The following is a 20023-nucleotide window of genomic DNA, read 5'->3' as shown; positions in this document are numbered from 1 at the left end:
CAAGTAGGTTTCATCCCAGGGATGCAGGGATGGTTCAATATACGGAAATCCATCAACGTAATCCAGTATATAAACAAACTCAAAGACAAAAACCACACGGTCATCTCCCACTCTGCATTCAAAATCAGATCTACCCTCCTACTTCTGTCTCAGAAAAGGAGTCATATCCTGTATACAATCGGAGACCCTCTGTCTAACTAACTATTCCTGAGACAATTTTAACCTCTAAACCAACATGCTCTTACATCTTCTCTTCTACCCCAACCTGCTCTATCTATATTAAACATGGAGCAAACAAAATAGGACAAAAACACAAATAATGTAGTAGTTGCTGTTTCATTACCATGAGGAGATACCATGATAAAGGCAACTCTTATTTTTAAGTTTCAGATGATTACTCTACTATTATCTTTCAGGAAGCAGACAGTCATGGCACTGGAGCAATAGCTGAGATATTCAGACAGCAGGTAGAGATGGGGAAGGATTCCTTTAAACCTTAAATGACAGCTCTAGTAACATACCTCTTTCATCAAGGTCACGCCCATTCCAGCAAGTCTATACCTTCTAATTCTTCTGAAAAGGTTCTACACCCTGATGATTAAGCATTCAAATATATGAGGCGATGGGAGCCATTCTCATTCAGACTACTACAAATATGAAAGTTCCAGCCAGTATCTTTGCCCCCCAAAACTACCCATAAAATGTTTTTTAATGAAAATTATTTTGTTGAAGTGCAGAACACACAAATTTTTAAGGAATAGGCTTAAATTTGATTAAAGAATTCAAGATGTTTAAAGAAGACACAAAGAGACATCTCAATGAAATCAAGGATAAAGAATTTAAAAAGAATAAATGCCCGAGTGAAGTCAAATGTAGAGCTGATAGTTATGATAAAGACAATCCAGGTCTTGAGAAGAAAATTCAGTATTGAAAAGGATTCAAGCTTCAGTGAACATGAAGTTAAAAAAAAAAAAAAACCCAATAACTCAATGAGAGACCTCAAAGGAAAGCCTTGCAAGGAGAATGAATCAAGTAGAAGATAGAATAGTGGGACTAAAATACAAAATATAAGAGCTAGGTCAGATAAGCAAGGCGTATAAATAATTTTAAAGAAGCACAGGAAAGTTAAATTGAAGAAAGAAGGGAAACCATGAACAACCAAACCTTCAAATTATAAACATAGATGAGGAAGAAATATTCCAACTCAATGGCATAGACCAGATCTTCAAAAAAATCATTAGAAGAAATCTAAAGGAAGACATACTGACACAGATGCAGGATGCTTATAGAACATCAAAATAGAAAATATCAGAAAAGAAAATGTCCACAGCATATTGTACTTAAAACAGTAAATATAAATAACAAAGAATGTATATTGAATTCTGCAAAAGAAAATGGATAAGTCCAAAAGATGGCCCAGTCGGCCATCACTGGAAAGAGAGGCCCATTGGACTTGCAAACTTTATATGCCCCAGTACAGGGGAACGCCAGGGCCAAAAAGTGGGAGTGGGTGGGTAGGGGAGTGGGAGGAGGAGTGTATTGGGGACTTTTTGGATAGCATTGGAAATGTAAATGAGGAAAATACCTAATAAAAAAATTAAAAAAAAAGAAAATGGATAAGTCATATAAAGAAAAACTATCACAATGACAGCTGATTTCTCAATAAAAACTTTGAAAAAAAAAAAAAAAAGAGGCTGGAGCTATGCATTCAAGGTCCTAAAAGACTGTATTAGACAGCTTAGCCTAATATAATGAGCAAAAGTATCTGGCATAATTTAAGGAGAAAAAAAAATCCATGACATAAGCACTTTAAAAAAATTCTACCCAACTCTTATATTTTTGATTGTGAGTCTAGCCTTAATGGCTGAGCCATTAGATGCTGAAAAATCATTTGATAAAATACAACAGTCCTTCATGTTAAGGGTATTAGAAAGATCAGGAATTCAAGGTCCATACCTAAACATAATAAAAGCAATATACAGCAAACCAATAGCCAACATAAAATAAAATGTAGAGAAACGTGCAGCAATCCCACTAAAATCGGGAACAAGACACTGCTGCCCACTCTCCCCCTATCTTTTCAATATAGTACTGAAGTTCTAGCCAGAGCAATTAGGCAACAAAAGAACATCAAAGGTATACAAATTGGAAAGGAGGAAGTTAAGATATCACTATTTGCAGAACCCCAAAACTTCCATCAGGGAATTCCCACAGATGATAAACAACTTCAGCAAAGTGACTAGATATAAAATTAACTCTTAAAAAATCAGTAACTTTCCTCTACTCAAAGGATAAATTGTCTGAGAAAGACATTAGGGAAACAACAACCTTCATTCACAAATAATAAAAAATCTTGGTGTTACTCTAACTAAGGAAGTGAAAGATCTGTATGACAAGAACTTCAAGTCTCTGAAGAAAGAAATCAAAGAAGACCACAGAAGATGGGAAGATCTCCCATGCTCATGGATAGGCAAGATTAATATAGTAAAAATGGCCATCTTGCCAAAAGCAATGTACAGATTCAATGGAAATTGATTCAATGGAATTGTCCATCAAAATTCCAACTCAATTCTTCATAGAGTTCGAAAGAGCAATTCCCAAATTCATCCGGAATAACAAAAACCCCAGGATTGTGAAAATCATTTTCAATAATAATAATAAAAAACAAACAAACAAACAAAAAATAACTTCTGGGGGTATCACCACCCCTGACTTCAAGCTATACTACAGAGCAATAGTGATAAAAACTTCATGGTATTGGTACAGAGACAGGCAGGTAGCTCAATGGAATAGAATTGAAGACCCAGAAATGAAACCACACACCTATGGTCACTTGATCTTTGACAGCATTTCAACAAATGATGTTGTACAACTGGCAGTCAGCATGTAGAAGAATGCAAATTGATCCATACTTATATCCCTGTACAAAGCTAAAGTCCAAGTGGATCAAGGACCTCAACATAAAATCAGTATGCTGAATCTAATAGAAGAGAACGTGGGAAAGAACCACAAACATATTGGTACAGGTGAAATTTTCCTGAACAGAACACAAATGGCCTATGCTCTAAGATCAACAATTGACAAATAGAACCTCATAAAATTGAAGAGCTTCTGTAAGACAAAGGACACTGTCAATAGAACAAAACAGCAACCAACAGATTGGGAAAAGATCTTTACCAAACCTACATCTGAAAGAGGATTAATATCCAAAATGTACAAAGAACTCAAGAAGTTAGACTCCAGAGAACCAAATAACTCTATTAAAAATGTGGTAAAAGGTTAAACAAAGAATTTTCATCTGAGGAATCTCAAATGGCTGAGAAGCACCAAAAGACTTGTTCAACATCCTTAGTCATCAGGGAAAAATGCAAATCAAAACAACCCTGATATTCCACCTCACAGAAATCAGAATGGCTAAGATCAAAAACACAGGTGACAGCAGGTGCTGGAGAGTATGTGGAGAAGGATGAACCCTCTTTCATTTCTGGGAGTACTGCAAGCTGGAAAAACCACTTTGGAAATCAGTCTGGTGGTTCCTGAGAAAATTGGAAATAGTTCTGCCTGAAGACCTAGCTCTACCACTTTTGGGCATATACCCAAAATATGTTCCATCATATAACAAAGACATTTATCCACTGTGTATATAGTGGCCTTATTCTTAATAGCCAGAAGCTGGAAACAACCCAGATGTCTCTCAACAGAATAATGGATAGAGAAAATGTACTACATTTACACAATGAAGTACTACACAGCTATTCAAATCAATGACTTCATGAAATTTTCAGGCAAATGGATGGAACTAGAAAATATCATCCTGAGTGAGGTAATCCAGACACAAAAGAGCACACATGGTATATACTCATTGATAAGTGGATATTAGCCCAAAAGCTCAAAAACCATATGGAACTTAAGAAGAGAACAAAGTGTAGATTCTTCAGTCATTCATAGAACAGGGGAAGAAACAATCACAGGAAGAAGAGAGAGGGAGGGACAGGGGAGGAACAGAGAAGGGCAAAGGATAAAACGGGTATCAGAATCAGGTATTGAATGGGACAAGAGAGAAGTATAGAGGTTCAGAAAATTGAATAGGAACATGTAGCAGTGGAAGATTGGGAACTGGAGGTAACCACTAGAAAGTCCCAAACTCCAAGGAAGCAAGAGGCTCACAGGACCCAAGGGTGAGGACTTTAGCCAAAATAGCCAAAAAAGGGGGAGATACAATCTATAGAGAACAGCTCCAGTAAATAGGCATAACTCATGGTTGAGGGATGGCACCACCTACACATCTCGAAAATTTTAACCCAGGAATGTTTCTGTCCAAAGGAAATATAGGGGGAAAATGGAATAGAAACTAAAGGAAAGGCCATCCAGAGACTGCTCCACCTAGGGATCCATCCCACATGCAGTCACCAAACCCATACACTATTGTTGATGCCAAGAATGACTTGTTGACAGGAGCCTGGTATGACTGTTCCCTGAGAGGTTCTACCAGTACCTGACCAATACAGATGCAGATACTCAAAGTCAACCAATGGACTGAGCCCAGGGACCCCAATGAAAGAGCTAGAAGGACTGAAGGAACTGAAAGAAATTGCAACCCCATCGGAAGAAAAGTAGCAACTAAGTGGACAAGTCAGAGCTTCCAGAGACTAAACCATCAACCAAAGAGTATACAAGGAGGGGGCCATGGCTCCAGATACATATGTAGCAGAGAATGACTTTATCTGAAGTTAATGGTAGGGGAGGCCATTGGTTCATGTAGAAGCTTGATGACCCAGTGTAGGGGGATGCTAGAGCAGTGAGGCTGGAGTGGATTAATGGGTGAAGAAATATCCTCATAGAGGCAAAGGATGGGACGGGGCATGGGGGGATGGGATGGGGGCATTGTGGAGGGGTAACCAGCAAGAACAATATTATTTGAAATGTAAATGAATAAAATGATAAAAGAAATACTACCCAACCAACAAATCCTGAAGAAAATACAGGAAGTAGTATTTTGGGCTTTAAAGAATTTGTGTGATAGAGAGACCATGGAAAGAAATACAATGCCATCATTATTAAAACATAAAGTACCATTGAGAACTCAAACAACCATACTAAAAAGCAGCAGCACAATGAAAATAATCTAAACACACATTTTACTAATACAGGTAAATGTCAGCGGCTTCAATTCTCCTATCAAAAAACAAGATGACTGGACAAAGAAGTAAAATCTATTACTTACAGGAAACATATATTAGGCAAAGCCTGAGAGTAAAAGGAAGGACAAAATACATCCAATCAAGTAAGATGAGGAAGCAAAAAGGCATAACTATTCCAATACCTGACAAAATATACTTCAAAGCAAAATTAGTCAGAAGAGATAAAGACAAGTTATTTCATTATAATCAAATGAACAGTTAGCCAAAAGACATTATTGTACTAAACATATATTTACCAAACTCTGGTGAATTTTCATTTAAAATGTTCTATAGATTTAAAGACATCAATTAATATCAATCCATTAGTAGCATCTGATTTAAATATCCCCTGCCTTTCTCCAATAGACAGGCTATCTACACAAACACAAAGAGAAACATCAAAATTAATTGACATCACACATCAAATGAATTTAACAGATATATTCAGAATATTTGCCCTAATAGCCAAGTCTCAGTACATCGATGATTTTCTAAAGTTGACCACATTCTGGGACACAAAACAAATCTTTACAGATTCAAAAAAGAATGAAATAACCTCCTGTGTCCTATTAGAAAACAATGTAATAAAACTTACAACTGACAGCAAACAAGCAAACACAAACTCATGAACATTAAATAACTCATTACTAAATAATGTATCGGTTAAAGAAAGAAAGAATAAAAAATCTTGGAACTAAATGAAAATGAAAACATAATACAACAAAACCTCTAGAGCATATTGAGAGAGGTCACATGCAGGAAACTTAAAGCTCTAAGTGCCTACATTGCAAATAAATAAATGGGAAGATGACAAACAAATAACTTAATGGTGCATCCCAAAATTCAGAAAATCTAGAACAATTTTCATAGAAATATAAAATACAGTTCTAAAAATCATATGGAACTACAAAGACCCAGGATGCCTCAAACAAAGAATGATGTTGGATGCTGGGATATTGTCATTCAAGATATTGAGATATGTGGTAGGGCAATTATAATAAAAATAATATGGTACTTTCACAAAAACACACATGTAGACCAACAGAACAAAATCAAAAACCCCAACATGAGTATACATGAATTCAGGTAACTGATATTTAATGAAGAATAAAAAAAAAAACAGAAATGGGGCTGGGAAATCAACATATCAAGATGTAGAAGATTAAAATGAGACCCATACCCATCACCTTGCACAATTGACTCCAAGAAGATCAAAGGCCTAAACGTGAAACTTGAAATACTGAAATTTCTAGAAGAAATCATAGGCAGTACCTTATATGATAGATATACAGGAAAGTATTTCCTGAGTAGGACTATGTTTACCACAAAATTAAGACCAGCAATTACTAATTGGGATTTCATAAAAACTAAAACAGCTTCGATGAATCTATAGTAATAACCAGGTGAAGAGGAAGTCCATAGAATAGAAAATAATTTTGGCCAGTTTTAACTCTAATAGAGTATTAATATCCATACTATATAAAGAACTCAAAACACAAAGAATAAAAATAATGACTAGTTCAAAAACATGGGCCTGAAATTTGAATAGAGAATTCTCAAATGAAGAAAAAAAATACTGCTAAGAAATATCTGAAAGTTTTTCTCATTCTGGGCAATTAAATCAAACAAACTTTGAGATTTCATCCTACTTCAGCCAGAACAGTAAAATTCTACAAAGCAACCTACAACAAATTTTGGATGGGATGTGGAGAAAAAGACACCTCCTTTCACTGTTAATGGGATTGCAAAGAGACACTACTACTATAAAAATCAATGTAGAGAATTCTCAAAGTGTTAAAGTTAATCCACCCTATGCCCCGGGATACCACTCCTTGGTATATGCCCAAAGGAATAAACATCTTACTCTATATAACCTTGCTCAGCCATGCTCATTGCTTTTCTACTGACAATAGCTAGGAAATGAAAACAACCTAAATATTCTGCAACCAATGAATGGATGATGAAAATGTGGTTCATGTTAACTATGAAATACTATTTAGCTGTAAATAAAAACATGACTTTGAACTTTTCAGATTAAAAGACTAAACCAGAAAGATAATGTTGAGTAAGGTAACCCAGATACCAAATTTGCATATTCTCTTTCATCAGAGATTCCCAGGTTTAAATCCTGAAATGTAGGTATATATTCTGGAGTAACTGAGAAACCAGAGAGTTCAAAAGGAACCATTGCCAGGGTAGTGAGGGTATGGGAGCAATAGAATAGGAAGTAGCAGAGGACAAGCAATCTGATCAGGGAATTGGGAAAGGGGGACTCAGAGAGGAGGAAGATAATTGCCCAACAAAGTGATATGACGAAACAACAGCCAGGAAATCTGAAAAATTCTTAAGGAATTATACTATTATCTATCTACCTAAAAACAACAAAAACCATTAAAATACTTAAATCTGTATATATATTTTAAATGATGTTTTTCTCATCTGGAATGACAATGCTTCCCTAAAGCCCCAAAAACCATCTAACAAAAATCCTAACATCAGGCATGAGAAGCCCTCGTTTGAGTTGCTGGTCGCAGATGCCAAGAGAATCTTAAAACATTATAGTCTTGTTGCTATTGCCCTTTGTTGTCCCCTGTGCCCAGAAGTCAGGGTTCAGAGATCCCTGAGCTGAAACTCCTTAGGACTACCTTTTATGGAACCAAAAAGCACCATGCAGGCTTCCAAAGGAAAGAAACGGATATTAGTCCTACCCAGCTATGATCTCTATGAACATACAAGGGTGTGATTGTTCTAAAACTGTAAGGCACTCATATGTTGGCAGTAACCAAGAGTTCCTTAATTGGACTTAAGACCTTCTCAATAAGAGGGAAATTATACTGGATACTGAGAACCTAACCAACTATCCAAAACTAATGAAATTATAATTCTTGGATGAGAAACCTACATCTATCACTTTAATAAATCACTCTAGTCCCAACTATAATCAAGATATTCATTCTTATACTCATAGATAATTATAGTACTCACCCCTCATCAATGAAAGTTTTCTGTGCAACAGATAGAGACCATTACAGAAAACTATAGCCAAACAAAATGCACTTGTAAAGCCTTGTCCCAATAGATATATCTATAAATAACTCATGCTCCCGAGGATCAGGAAACACTGCGGAAGATGAAGTAGAAAGATTGCAAGAGCCAAAGGATTAAGACTTTGTCTTCTAGTAATGTCAGAAACTCATCTAGAAAGACTCACCGATATGGCTGCTAAATATGAACTGAGCAAGGATGACATCAAATAATACCAAAGTGGATGGACAAAAAGGCCAAGGCCTCAACAAATAACTACAGACAACTAAGGAATTCTAAGAATGAGAGACTGTCTTTCCCAGTAATTGGTTATCAAATAACAAATGTCCACACAGACCAAACAGGCTATATTTACATACATATATGCATGCAACAACAGTTAATGAAAAAGATAGTCATTAACTTCAAAGAAGGCAAAGAGGGGTATATGGAAGGGCATAGGAAGAGGAAAGAGAAGGAAGAAGTTATGTGATTATAAAAGTAAAAATAAAAGAATAAAACTGGAAAAGTTTAAGCACATCTATCTCATTATTGTGAATTTTTATAATTGCAAACAATTAATCTAAAATAATGTACTTACCAATGAATTGTTTCAAAATAAATTACTTTGTAAATTATAATTAAGTTCACATAACCACTTTATAAACCAATGTACTCAATGCCATGCACAAGTTTCTTAGGCAGAAGGCCATAGTCATAAGTGGGAAGTTAATATCAGCATGGCAAGATAACATTTTCTTAAACTCTGCAGGTTTCTCTTAAATTTTGAAATCATATATATCATCTACTAAGGTTTTTCTGCTTCAAAATTGCTTCAGCTATTCTGGTTCTCTTGTGTTTAAGATTGGCTTGTCAATATCAATACAAAAGCCTGCTGAGATTTTGATAGAATTTATGTTGAATCTATAGAAAGTGTAAAGAAAATTCCTTTCAAAAATATTGGACCTTTCAATATATTAATTTGTATTTGTAACATAATTTGTAGCTTCATTTTATTTGGGACTCCTTCAATTGCTATCACTTGTTTTAGCAGTTTTAATACATTGACTTTTCTCTATTTAATCTGCTACAAATTATTTTGATTTGATTATTATTGCAAATGGAATTTATTTCAGGATTATTTCTGGCTCATATAGAGCTAACACACCTAATTTTATATTGATCGTATATCTTACTCCTTTGCTAAACATGAATACTAGTTTGAATGGTTTATGTTTGTGTATTCCTTAGGATTTTAATACATAGAAGTTCATAAAAGTTTTGCTTCTGTTCTAAATGGTTCTCTTTAATAATTTGCTTGTGTTGTGATGGCTAGAATATCTAACGCAGTCTTGAATGGAGGTGGCAAGAGCAAACAATCCTGTTTTGTTTCAATTTTTAGGGGGGAATATTCACACTTTTCCCATTAAATATGATACTACTGATCATAATTAAAACTTCTTTTTTGTTTGTGTGGGAAAGGGTGGTGCAACACACAGGGAAGTAAGAAGACAGCCTGTCACAGTTGGTTCTTTCTACCAAGAGACTCTCAAGTCTTCCTGCTTAGAAGTACTGTCCTGTACCAGCTGAACCACCTCACTGATTTTAGATTGAAAATCTCCCCTTTTCAATATCAGTTATAAGGTTTAATTTTAAATGAGGATTTTTCATCAAATGCTTTTTCAGTATATGTTGATATGATGGAGTTTTTGTCAATTGTTTAACTGAAGGAAATACAATAGTATTTTATTACTAAATTTTTAATTTTGCACTCATAAGCCACAGCCCCTCTCTTTGTCTCAATGAGGAATGTTTTACATGCTTTTGGATTGACTCGATATTTTGGAAAAATAGTTTTGCATAGGCATTACCAAGAATCATTGAGCTGTCACTCTCTCTCCTTGTGATGGCTTCTTCATGGCCTTACCATCATTGTAATTCAAGCTTCATAAAGGGTTAATAAGTATTCCTCTATTTTCTGAGTGATTCCTTCTTATACTGAATATTATCTATGTCCTGAGAGTCAGTTCAAATTCACCAACAAAGTTATTTGACTGTAGGTATTTATTTATGGGATGTGTTTTGATTTGTAATTCAATTTATTTTCTTGAAATACACTTAGATTTTTCTGTCTCTTTGAGCCAAATTTCATAGTTTATATCCTGCAAATAAATTATCCACTTGACTTGTAGTTATTAACAATAACAACAACAACAACAATAACAAAATACACATATAATTTTTAGGTTCTGCAGAGCAGCTTACTCTTTCATTCCTGACTGGTAATTTATATTTTCTTTCTTTCCCTTGTACTTCTGGCTGAGGCAGAGTCTGGAGCTAAAGTTAAAGTTACAGGTAGCTGTGAGCTGCCTGACATGGGTACCAGGAATCAAACTGGGACCTCTGCAATAGCAGTATGTGCTCTTAACCACTCATCACTATACACCAATATTTTTTCTTCTTTCTACTTAATTCCAAATGCGCAAGATTAGATGACTAGTTTAAGACTGACTTTGATAATAAAATCATCTGAAGTAATCTATTTATCTCTCTTAATGACACAGCTTTATGACAAAAATTCTGATGTGTAATACTTTGATTGTTAGTCAGGTCAAGATATTTTCTAGTTTCTTTTGAGATTACTTCTTTAGCCACAAATTATTTTTAAAAGAAGTTGTTTAACATCCAAACGTTCAGGGACATTGAGTTCCTCGCAAACTTCATTTGTAATGTAACTCTGCTGCTATATGTAAATACTTTTGTATGGTTTCAAGTTTTTGCTTGCTTATTTGTTTACTTGTTGTCAGCTATCATGTTCCTATCGTGGGCAGCTCTTGGTGTGCATTCAGAATTAGTGTGCATTCTTTGAGGGGCGGATATCATGTAGGTGTAGTCACACAATTTAGTCTCAACAATACTGACTTTCTGCTTTCTTTTGATTGAATGTTTCATTTCCTGAGAGAAGAGTAGTCAATTAGCCAAGTTTTGTATCAAATTTTAACCAATTTTAAGCTTTGTGATGCATCATAATTATGGTGTCTGTTATTCTTTTCAGAAAAGTAAACTACCTTCTTGTCAAAAAAAAAAAAAAAAAAAACTTTGGCCACCAAAATCTATGCTTTCTTATCTCAATATAACCACTGGTCCCTGGTATAGGGATGTCTTATCTGGTACAATTTTTCTCAACATTCTGTGAGTATTTAATCTCTGACAAAGAGCATAGACTTGAGGATTTTTAATTGAGTATTAGAGCCCTTGTCTTTTAAATTAAGTGTCTTGTCCATTCATGTTTAGTGTCAGCACTTAGGGTTTTGGATTTACATTTGCTCATTTGCCATCTCTTTTGTGTCAGGTTTCCATTTATCCACTCTAAAACATTTCCTTTGTCATTAACATTTACTACTTCATATATTTGTCATGAAAATTCTTTTATTTTAAACCATCCCTTGCAGGAAAATTACTTCATTTTGACGTAATAGTCTACATTGAATTGTTTGTCTACTTTTCTCATATGATTTTTCTCTGGTCTTTGAAGTGAATAGTTTTGAATATGTCATCAAGCTTATTGACTCTCTCCTAGAATCTCAAATCTGTTGATAAATCTATCAATCTAATTATTTTTTGCTTTAGTTACAGTACTTTTTTATTGAAAATAGATTTTTCTTGCATACAATACATCCCAACTAGTTTCCCTCCCTCTGGCTCTCCTAGCTCTTCCTCACACACCTACCTCCCTTCTATACAGATCCACTCTTTGTTTCCTCTTCAGAAAATATCTGGCCTCCCAGACACTACAGCCAAACAGGACAAAATAAGATACAATAAGAGAAGGCAAAAGCCCACATACCAAATTTGAACTAGGCAGTCCAACTGGAGAAGGATCCTCTTTTTCTGCTCTCAATTCTTTCTTCTTTGTTTCCAATTTTCTACCAACTGGCCAATATGCAAAGACAACATCATCTCTTTTGACAGTAATATTTGAATATATCTTTCTTTAATTGTCTGAATATACTTTAACTGTGGTGTTTTCAGAGTCAATTTCAATTGTCTGCAATGTCTCCTAAATAAGGCTCAGTTGAATAAGGCTCATCTCCATCATTTTCATAATGTTTATAGCTTTTAGAAGAAAATGGAATATCATAAATTTTACATTTTTGGTAGCTTTCCCATATCCCATATTTTCTAAATATCTTTTAAGAATTTTACTATTTCTCTAGATTAACCTGAAAAAATCTCCTTATTTCATTGTAATATGTACCACAGTATGAGTTTTTAAAATACATATTTAAATTTATTACTTGTCTGTATCTTCTCAACATGGTGACTAGCTAGTAAATAGATAAAACTTGTCCTCCAACATTTTGAACCTATTCAGCTTGTCCTTTTTGTGATTGGATTATAGGTGAGTTTGGAGGACAAGTTGTGGTTAATTTTCTAATCTTTTGGGGTTTTTCCTATTCAGTGAGCTCTGAGGCTTCCTCTGCACATATGCCTATTTTCCTATAACACCAGATTATTTAGAGGCCATATATTAGTCTTTTTATTGTTCTTATATCTAGATCTTGTAACATATTTTGCCTATCCGACTTCTCTGTTTCTGTGTCTCTGAGTATATGCTTGTATGTGTAAGAGAAAAAGTCTGTGTATATTCTTATCTTGGCCTTTTAAAAATTTAAAATAGTTTTTTTTTCCATACACTATATTCTTATTATACTTTTCCCTGCCTCAACTCCTTCTGTATCCTTCACAACTCCTCACCCAACCAAATCCCCAGACTTTCTCATTGTTATTAGGAAAGGAAGCAAACAAGCATCAAAAGTAATAAAATAAAATAAAATAAAATAAAATAAAATAAAATAAAATAAAATTAGATAAAAAAATAAAACCAGAACAGGACAAAAGATAAACCAAAACAAACAAAAGCAGAAACAAAATCATAAAAAAAGGACAAAATCAAAACCACAAAGAGACACAAAGACATACACATTCTTATATACAAAAGCTCATAAAAAAATAGAAATCATACTATATTAGCAAAAGACCTGTAAAGTCAAAAAAATTCACAAAGCATTATACAACAAAATTCCTCCCAAATTATTGATTTAATTTTGTGTTTAGTCATCTATTGCTTGACATAATGCCTTTCCTTAAGTATAGTTTGTATACCTAGTAAGATTCTATTGGTGAAAAGTAATTTTCCCTTTGTGAGTAATTATGAACTGAGATAGCTTTGGGTTAGGAATGAGAGCTTGTATCTGGCTCCTCTCTCATTACTGGCACTCCCATTTGGCTTAGATTTCTTCAGGCCTTTTACGTGATGCTACAATCTTTATAAGTTAATATAGCATCCATCCTGTTTTGTCTAGAAGCCCTTGTTTCCATGGTATCTTCCATCCCCACTGGCTCTTACTATCTTTCCATTTCCTCTTCCACAGATTCCCTGAGCCTTGAGTAGATAATTTGTTGGAGATATCTCATTTATGGCTGAGTGTTTCAGAGTCTCTAACTCTCTCCACTTTGTATTCTCCAATGGTATGTCTCTATTTGTTCCCATTTGTACAAAAGGAAGCTTTCTGATGGTGGCTGAGCAAGACATAAATCTATGAATATAATAGGATGTCTTTAGGAGTCATTTTATTGTTATGTTCCTTCAGCAGAACAGTATTATTTAGTGTCCCTTAGGTCCATGGTACATCTAGAAGTGTCAGCCATGAGTTCAGTTTCATGGAGTGGCCTTAATTCCAAACAGATAGTGAATGATTACTCCCATGACTTTTATGTCACTATATTAGGCAAGTTACCATTGACATTGAAGGATTTTTAGCTGGGTTGGTGTTTAATTTACCTTTTGGTAGAATTCTGAAGACCTTCTTGTACCATGAACACTAGCCTGTAGAAGTAAAGGTTCTATGTAGGCCTTATGTCAAATTTGTCATGTACAATGAGTTGTTCAGGTATTCTCTTCAGCAATCAAGCCTTACCATCAGTGTGTGGAAAGCAACCAATAGCCTTGGCATTAATCTGGGTTGTTTGGGGGCTTTCATGAGAACCCTTTGCCCAAAAACTCAATTAGATGTAACCCATTCCAGATTTGGAGGCTTCATATAGTGGCAAGAAATGTCTAGTTCAGACCTCCCACAATAGTTGGTGACATTTTTTATCATAAATACATTTAATTTTACATATAGTCAAATTTGTGACAGTTTTGCATTTCATATTTTAAGAGTTAAAATGAAAATAATTTTTTTCTGAAGAGTTTATAGCATAATGTTTTCAGTGAAAATTTAATATCCTATCATTATTGCTTTAAATTTTTAAATTGATGAGAATTTTATAAAGGTGAATACCTAAAACCAAGAAAAAAAACTAACGTCAATATATGTTACCAAAGTCAACAAATCTTGAAATTATAAGATAAATATAATTTGGTTTTCATAAATTTCTTTTTTTTTGATATTTTATTTATTTACATTTCAAATGTTATCTCCTTTCCTGGTTTCCCCTCTGGAAACCCCAAAACCCATCCCCCTTCTCCTCCTTCTATGAGTGTGCTCCCACCCCCTACCCACTCCAGCCTTACCACCCTGGCATTCTCCTAAACTGGGGCATCAAGCCTTCACAGGACCAAGGGCCTCCTCCTATTGATGCCTGACATATGCAGCTGGAGCTGTGGGTCCCTCCATGTGTATTCTTTAGTTGATGGTTTAGTGGCTGGGAGCTCTGATGACATTTTCTTTTTTTTTTTAATAATATTTTTATTAGGTATTTTCCTCATTTACATTTCCAATGCTATCCCAAACGCCCCCCATACCCTCCCCCCACACTCCTCTACCCACCCACTCCCACATTTTGGCCCTGGCGTTCCCCTGTACTGGGGCATATAAAGTTTGCAAGTCCAATGGGCCTCTCTTTCAAGATCAATATAATAAAAATGGCTATCTTGCCAAAAGCAATCTACAGATTCAATGCAATCCCCATCAAAATTCAAACTTAATTCTTCAACAAATTAGAAAGAGCAATCTGAAAATTCATCTGGAATAACGAAAAACCTAGAATAGCAAAAACTCTTCTCAAGGATAAAAGAACCTCTGGTGGAATCACCATGCCTGACCTAAAGCTTTACTACAGAGCAATTGTGATAAAAACTGCATGGTACTGGTATAGTGACAGACAAGTAGACCAATGGAATAGAATTGAAGACCCATAAATAAACCCACACACCTATGGTCACTTGATCTTTGACAAGGGATCTAAAACCATCCAGTGGAAGAAAGACAGCTGCTTGTGGACGTTGTACATCGTGGTGCGCACTAGGCTCCGCACCACGATGTACAACGTCCACAAGCAGCAAAATATCACTCTTTGCAGATGATATGATAGTATATATAAGTGACCCTAAAAATTCCACCAGAGAACTCCTAAGCCTGATAAACAGCTTCAGTGAAGTAGCTGGATATAAAATTAACTCAAACAAGTCAATGGTCTTTCTGTACACAAAGGATATCAGGCTGAGAAAGAAATTAGGGAAACAACATCCTTCTCAATAGTCATAAATAATATGAAATACCTGGCGTGACTGATGACATTTTCAAAGCTGTTCATTTGTTTACCTTTGGTTTGACACAGGGTCTCACTATTCAGCTCAGAGTTTTAAACTCCCCCTACTCCTACTACCTAAGTTCTACTGTAACTAAACATGTTCCTTACTCTGCCTTGTCCTGAGTTATATATCTTGATGAGTAACTTTAAAAATGTTTAAGCGAGCGGGATGTGGCGGCGTACACCTTTAATCTGAGTACTTGGAAGGCAGAGGCAGGTGGATTTCTGAGTTCGAGGCCAGCCTTGTCTACAAAGTGAGTTCCAGGACAACCAGGGCTATACAGAAAAACCCTGTCTTGGGAAAAAATGCTTAAAGAAATCCCATTAAGTAAGTCGGATTTGATGTGTTCCTGCACAAAACTAGGAGTTTTCAAGACTGGCTATTTCTTCACATGTATCTAAACATTTTAAAGAGGCTTAAGATTACATCTTTTGTTAATTTTGTCCCTTTTCATAATTGTGTTTTAAAGAATACATTCACTGTCCTGTTTTTAATATTATAACTAGAAGTCCCAATAAGATTGATTAATAAAATTGAATAAATATTTTGAGTGTGTATGAAATATGTTTATCATTTTGACACTGATGTTAAAGGACAGAATTTCTCCAGTAAGAGTTGCTCTGTTTGATATGAAAATTCACTCTCAGTGAGGACTATAAACATGTCTTGCATAAAGGGTCTCTCCAAGGTCTCCAACTCCTTGTAATAAAGTGAACACATCCTCTCAATTCTCAAAAATCCATTTGCACAGAGGCAAAACATATTTTAGGCTAAACACCACAATCAAGTTCATTAGTTATCGACCACGGTGCCTTAGATTTAAAATACCGATGGTGGAAGGAGACAAATATTGAGCAGGAACTACAAAGTGAGTCTGTAAGTATGGAAGATGTGAGAACAAGTTCAACATTACTCATGTTCCCCTTACATCCATTGCTTAATAGCCAGGAAGAATCCTTGAAGAACTCCAGAGTACCAACAAACTCAATTTTATTCATTTCTTACAAACTCTGATTTTTATAATTTTATAGGGAAGAAAAAATGAGACTCTGGCAAATGACAACCTAAAACAAGATATCCCATAGATGACTGTCAGTATGCAGATGGTCTAATATTTTAATAACATTGCTATCAAACACTCCTTAACTTGTTCTCAGAGGCAGAAACTATTATCTGTCTACCTCTCCCTTGTCATATCTTTTGCCTTACTTGACACAGAAGTGAGCTTGAAATGTTGGATGCATTAATAAACTAATATAATATAACATAAACATTATCATCATGGAATAAAAGTGAAATACAGAAGATAAGAGTCCACTGTGCAATTGGTCATTCAGATGGTTAATCTCAACTGTGAGCCTGATGAGCTACAGAATGGGCTTTTGAGCATTCCTCCATTTTTGCAGGGAATTCTCTTGATTGGATTGGTTGAGGTTGGCAGACTGACTCACTGTGAGCGGCACCATCCCTTGCACTGAGATCCTAGACTGTATAAAAATAAACTGAGCCAAATATAAGTATGTATCTTTCTTTTCTTGCTTCCTGATGATGTGATGTTACCAGAATTTTAACTTCTTTTCCCTTGACTTCCTTGTCAAGACATATTGTCCCTCACAAAGTGTGAGCTATAAAAACACTGTATCCCCAATTTTGTTTTGGTTGGTGTATCTTACTTTTGGCATTTTTATTAGATATTTTCTTCATCTACATTTCAAATGCTGTCCTCAAAGTCCCCTATACCCTCCCCCACCCTGCTCCCCAATCCTCCCATGCCCACTTTCTGGCCCTAGCATTCCTCTGTACTGGGGCATATAATCTTTGCAAGACCAAGGGCCTCACCTCCCATTGATGCCCAACTAGGCCATCCTCTGCTACTTATGCAACTAGAGACACAGCTCTGGGGGGGGGGCACTGGTTACTTCATATTGTTGTTCCTCCTATAGGGCTGCAGACCCCTTTAGCTCCTTGGATACTTTCTCTAGCTCCTTCATTAGGGGCCCTATGTTCTATCCAATAGATGACTGTGAGCAAATACCCATGGAAGGAGTTACAGAGACAAAGTTCAGAGCTAAGACAGAAGGAAAGACCATCTAGAGACTGCCCCACCCAGGGATCCATCCCATATACAACCACCAAACCCAGACACTATTGGTTCGTATGTCTCAACTTAGTGAAAGAGAAGGAACTAAGACAACTGTGATGCCCAGCCTCTCTGCTCAGCCTCATATTCTCTTTGTACAGAGATCTCTTGGATTCTATTTCTTCTTACTTTTCCATGTAAAGAACTGTCCATGAATATTGCTACCTGTTTTAAGAAAAGAATAAAAGCCAAACCAACTTCTATATATGTTTTAATGATATATTTTATAAGCACCTGCATTATATGTAAGGTCATTCATTAAAGCTTCCAAGGTGATTGTCATCTAAGTAATATAATGCAATTAGGCTTCTGGTGGCTTATCACTGTAATATTTTTGTTTATTTGTCTTTATGTGTTTGTTTTTGTTTTGTTTGAGAGTGGATCTCGCTATATAGCACAAGATGGTTTACAACTCAGCATCCTTCAACGTCAGCCTCCTAGTACTAAGATTAAGTCCTCTGGCCACTATTCATACTTAGTTTTATGGGCTTTTATTTCTCTTTTAATATCATCATTAGCCTTAGAGATGAATCTACTTTGTGTAGAGTAAATTGTAGTACTTAGAAAAAAGATTTAGCAGAACTTGGTATCATCACAGTTGTCTTTCTTTTCTTCAGAAATTTGAAATAAAGTCTAGTCTTTATTTTGCATCTGGACAACTTTGCAAATTTTATCTCCTCCTTATGTTTCATAAGCAGTTATATTATCCTCACATGGAATGGTTCCCACTCATATATATGCTCATCCCATGGAGTGGCACTATTTGGAGGTGTGTGACCTGGTTAGAGTAGGTATGCCACTGTGGGCATTGGCTATACTCCTAGCTGCCTGGAAGTCAGTATTCTGCTAGTAGTCTTCAGACAAAGATGTAAAACACTCAGCTCCTCTTGCACCATGCCTGCCTGAATGCTGCCATGTTCCTGCCTTGATGACAGTGGAATCTGTAAGCCAGCCCCAATTTAATGTCTTTTATAAGACTTGCCTTGATCATGGTGTCTGTTCACAGAAGCAAAACCCTAATTAAGACACCCTCCCTGTTTTCCTCTTTAACTTCATTTCTGCTGTAGTTGAATATAGAGTAGTCCATACAACCAGAGCCCATGTAATAGAAAATTAAGTTCAATGAATAGGAAAACTATTCTGCTTTACAAAGAATATGCATGCAGAGATGGAGTTGATGGGGGCCTGGATGCACTCACTCATGCATATTTGCTTAAGGTTCTTTTGTATTCAGGAATATCCCATAATCTTTGTAAAAGAAACAGTATTTATACTGTCTTTATTTTAGAGGTGGCAGATGATAATTCACACAGTTAATAATTATAAAGCCAGACATTAAAAATAAAGCTTCTTGTCACCAACTCCCTGTGTCATAGAGAAGACAAGAAATAAAGTTACCAGATAGTGTGACCTTATTCAATACAATTGTAGAAAGGATACAGAAATATCTATTTTGCTTACATTATAACTATACGGGTATAATAAAATATTTATTTTAAGGGAAAAAAGAGATAACTATAAACTAAAGATATAGGTCAGTGGTAAAGCTTCTGTCTACAAAGAAAGATGAGTGGTAATGTGTACTCACAGTAATGTTGTCATCATAATATACCATACTATACCATAGAATGACTTACCCTGTAGCTGACATCCTCCAAGAGGGCAGATTCACCCACAGTGCAACCTGCTTGCCACAAAGTTTCTTTCATGCTGCAACCATAAAGGAATACATTCTTCTTTTGGGAGTGACCATGGAAATCACAGAAGACCTAAAATAAGCAACAGAAGAGAAAACATAACAAAAAACCTAGGATAGCAAAAACTCTTCTCAAGGATAAAAGAACCTCTGGTGAAATCACCATGCCTGACCTAAAGCTGTACTACAGAGGAATTGTGATAAAAAAAATGCATGGTACTGGTATAGCGACAGACAAGTAGACCAATGGAATAGAACTGAAGACCCAGAAATGAACCCACATACCTATGGTCACTTGAACTTTGACAAGGGAGCTAAAAACATCCAGTGGAAGAAAGACAGCATTTTCAACAAATGGTGCTGGCACAACTGGTTGTTAACAT

The 20023-nt window shown here is 35.6% G+C and overlaps 1 protein-coding gene across 1 annotated transcript in view; it reads right to left on the bottom strand.

Moving 5' to 3' along the window:
• Agbl1 (ATP/GTP binding protein like 1) overlaps positions 1-20023 on the bottom strand; it is an 842475-nt gene that overhangs the window by 363857 nt on the left and 458595 nt on the right. Inside the window, exon 20 of the mRNA XM_021168273.1 lies at positions 19582-19713. Coding sequence (XP_021023932.1) covers positions 19582-19713 — 132 coding nt within the window. The remainder of the gene's footprint in view (positions 1-19581; positions 19714-20023) is intronic.

Source organism: Mus caroli, chromosome 7 (genome assembly GCF_900094665.2).
Source record: "Mus caroli chromosome 7, CAROLI_EIJ_v1.1, whole genome shotgun sequence".
NCBI classification, from domain to species: domain Eukaryota; kingdom Metazoa; phylum Chordata; class Mammalia; order Rodentia; family Muridae; genus Mus; species Mus caroli.
This window is presented reverse-complemented; position numbering and strand designations above follow the sequence as displayed.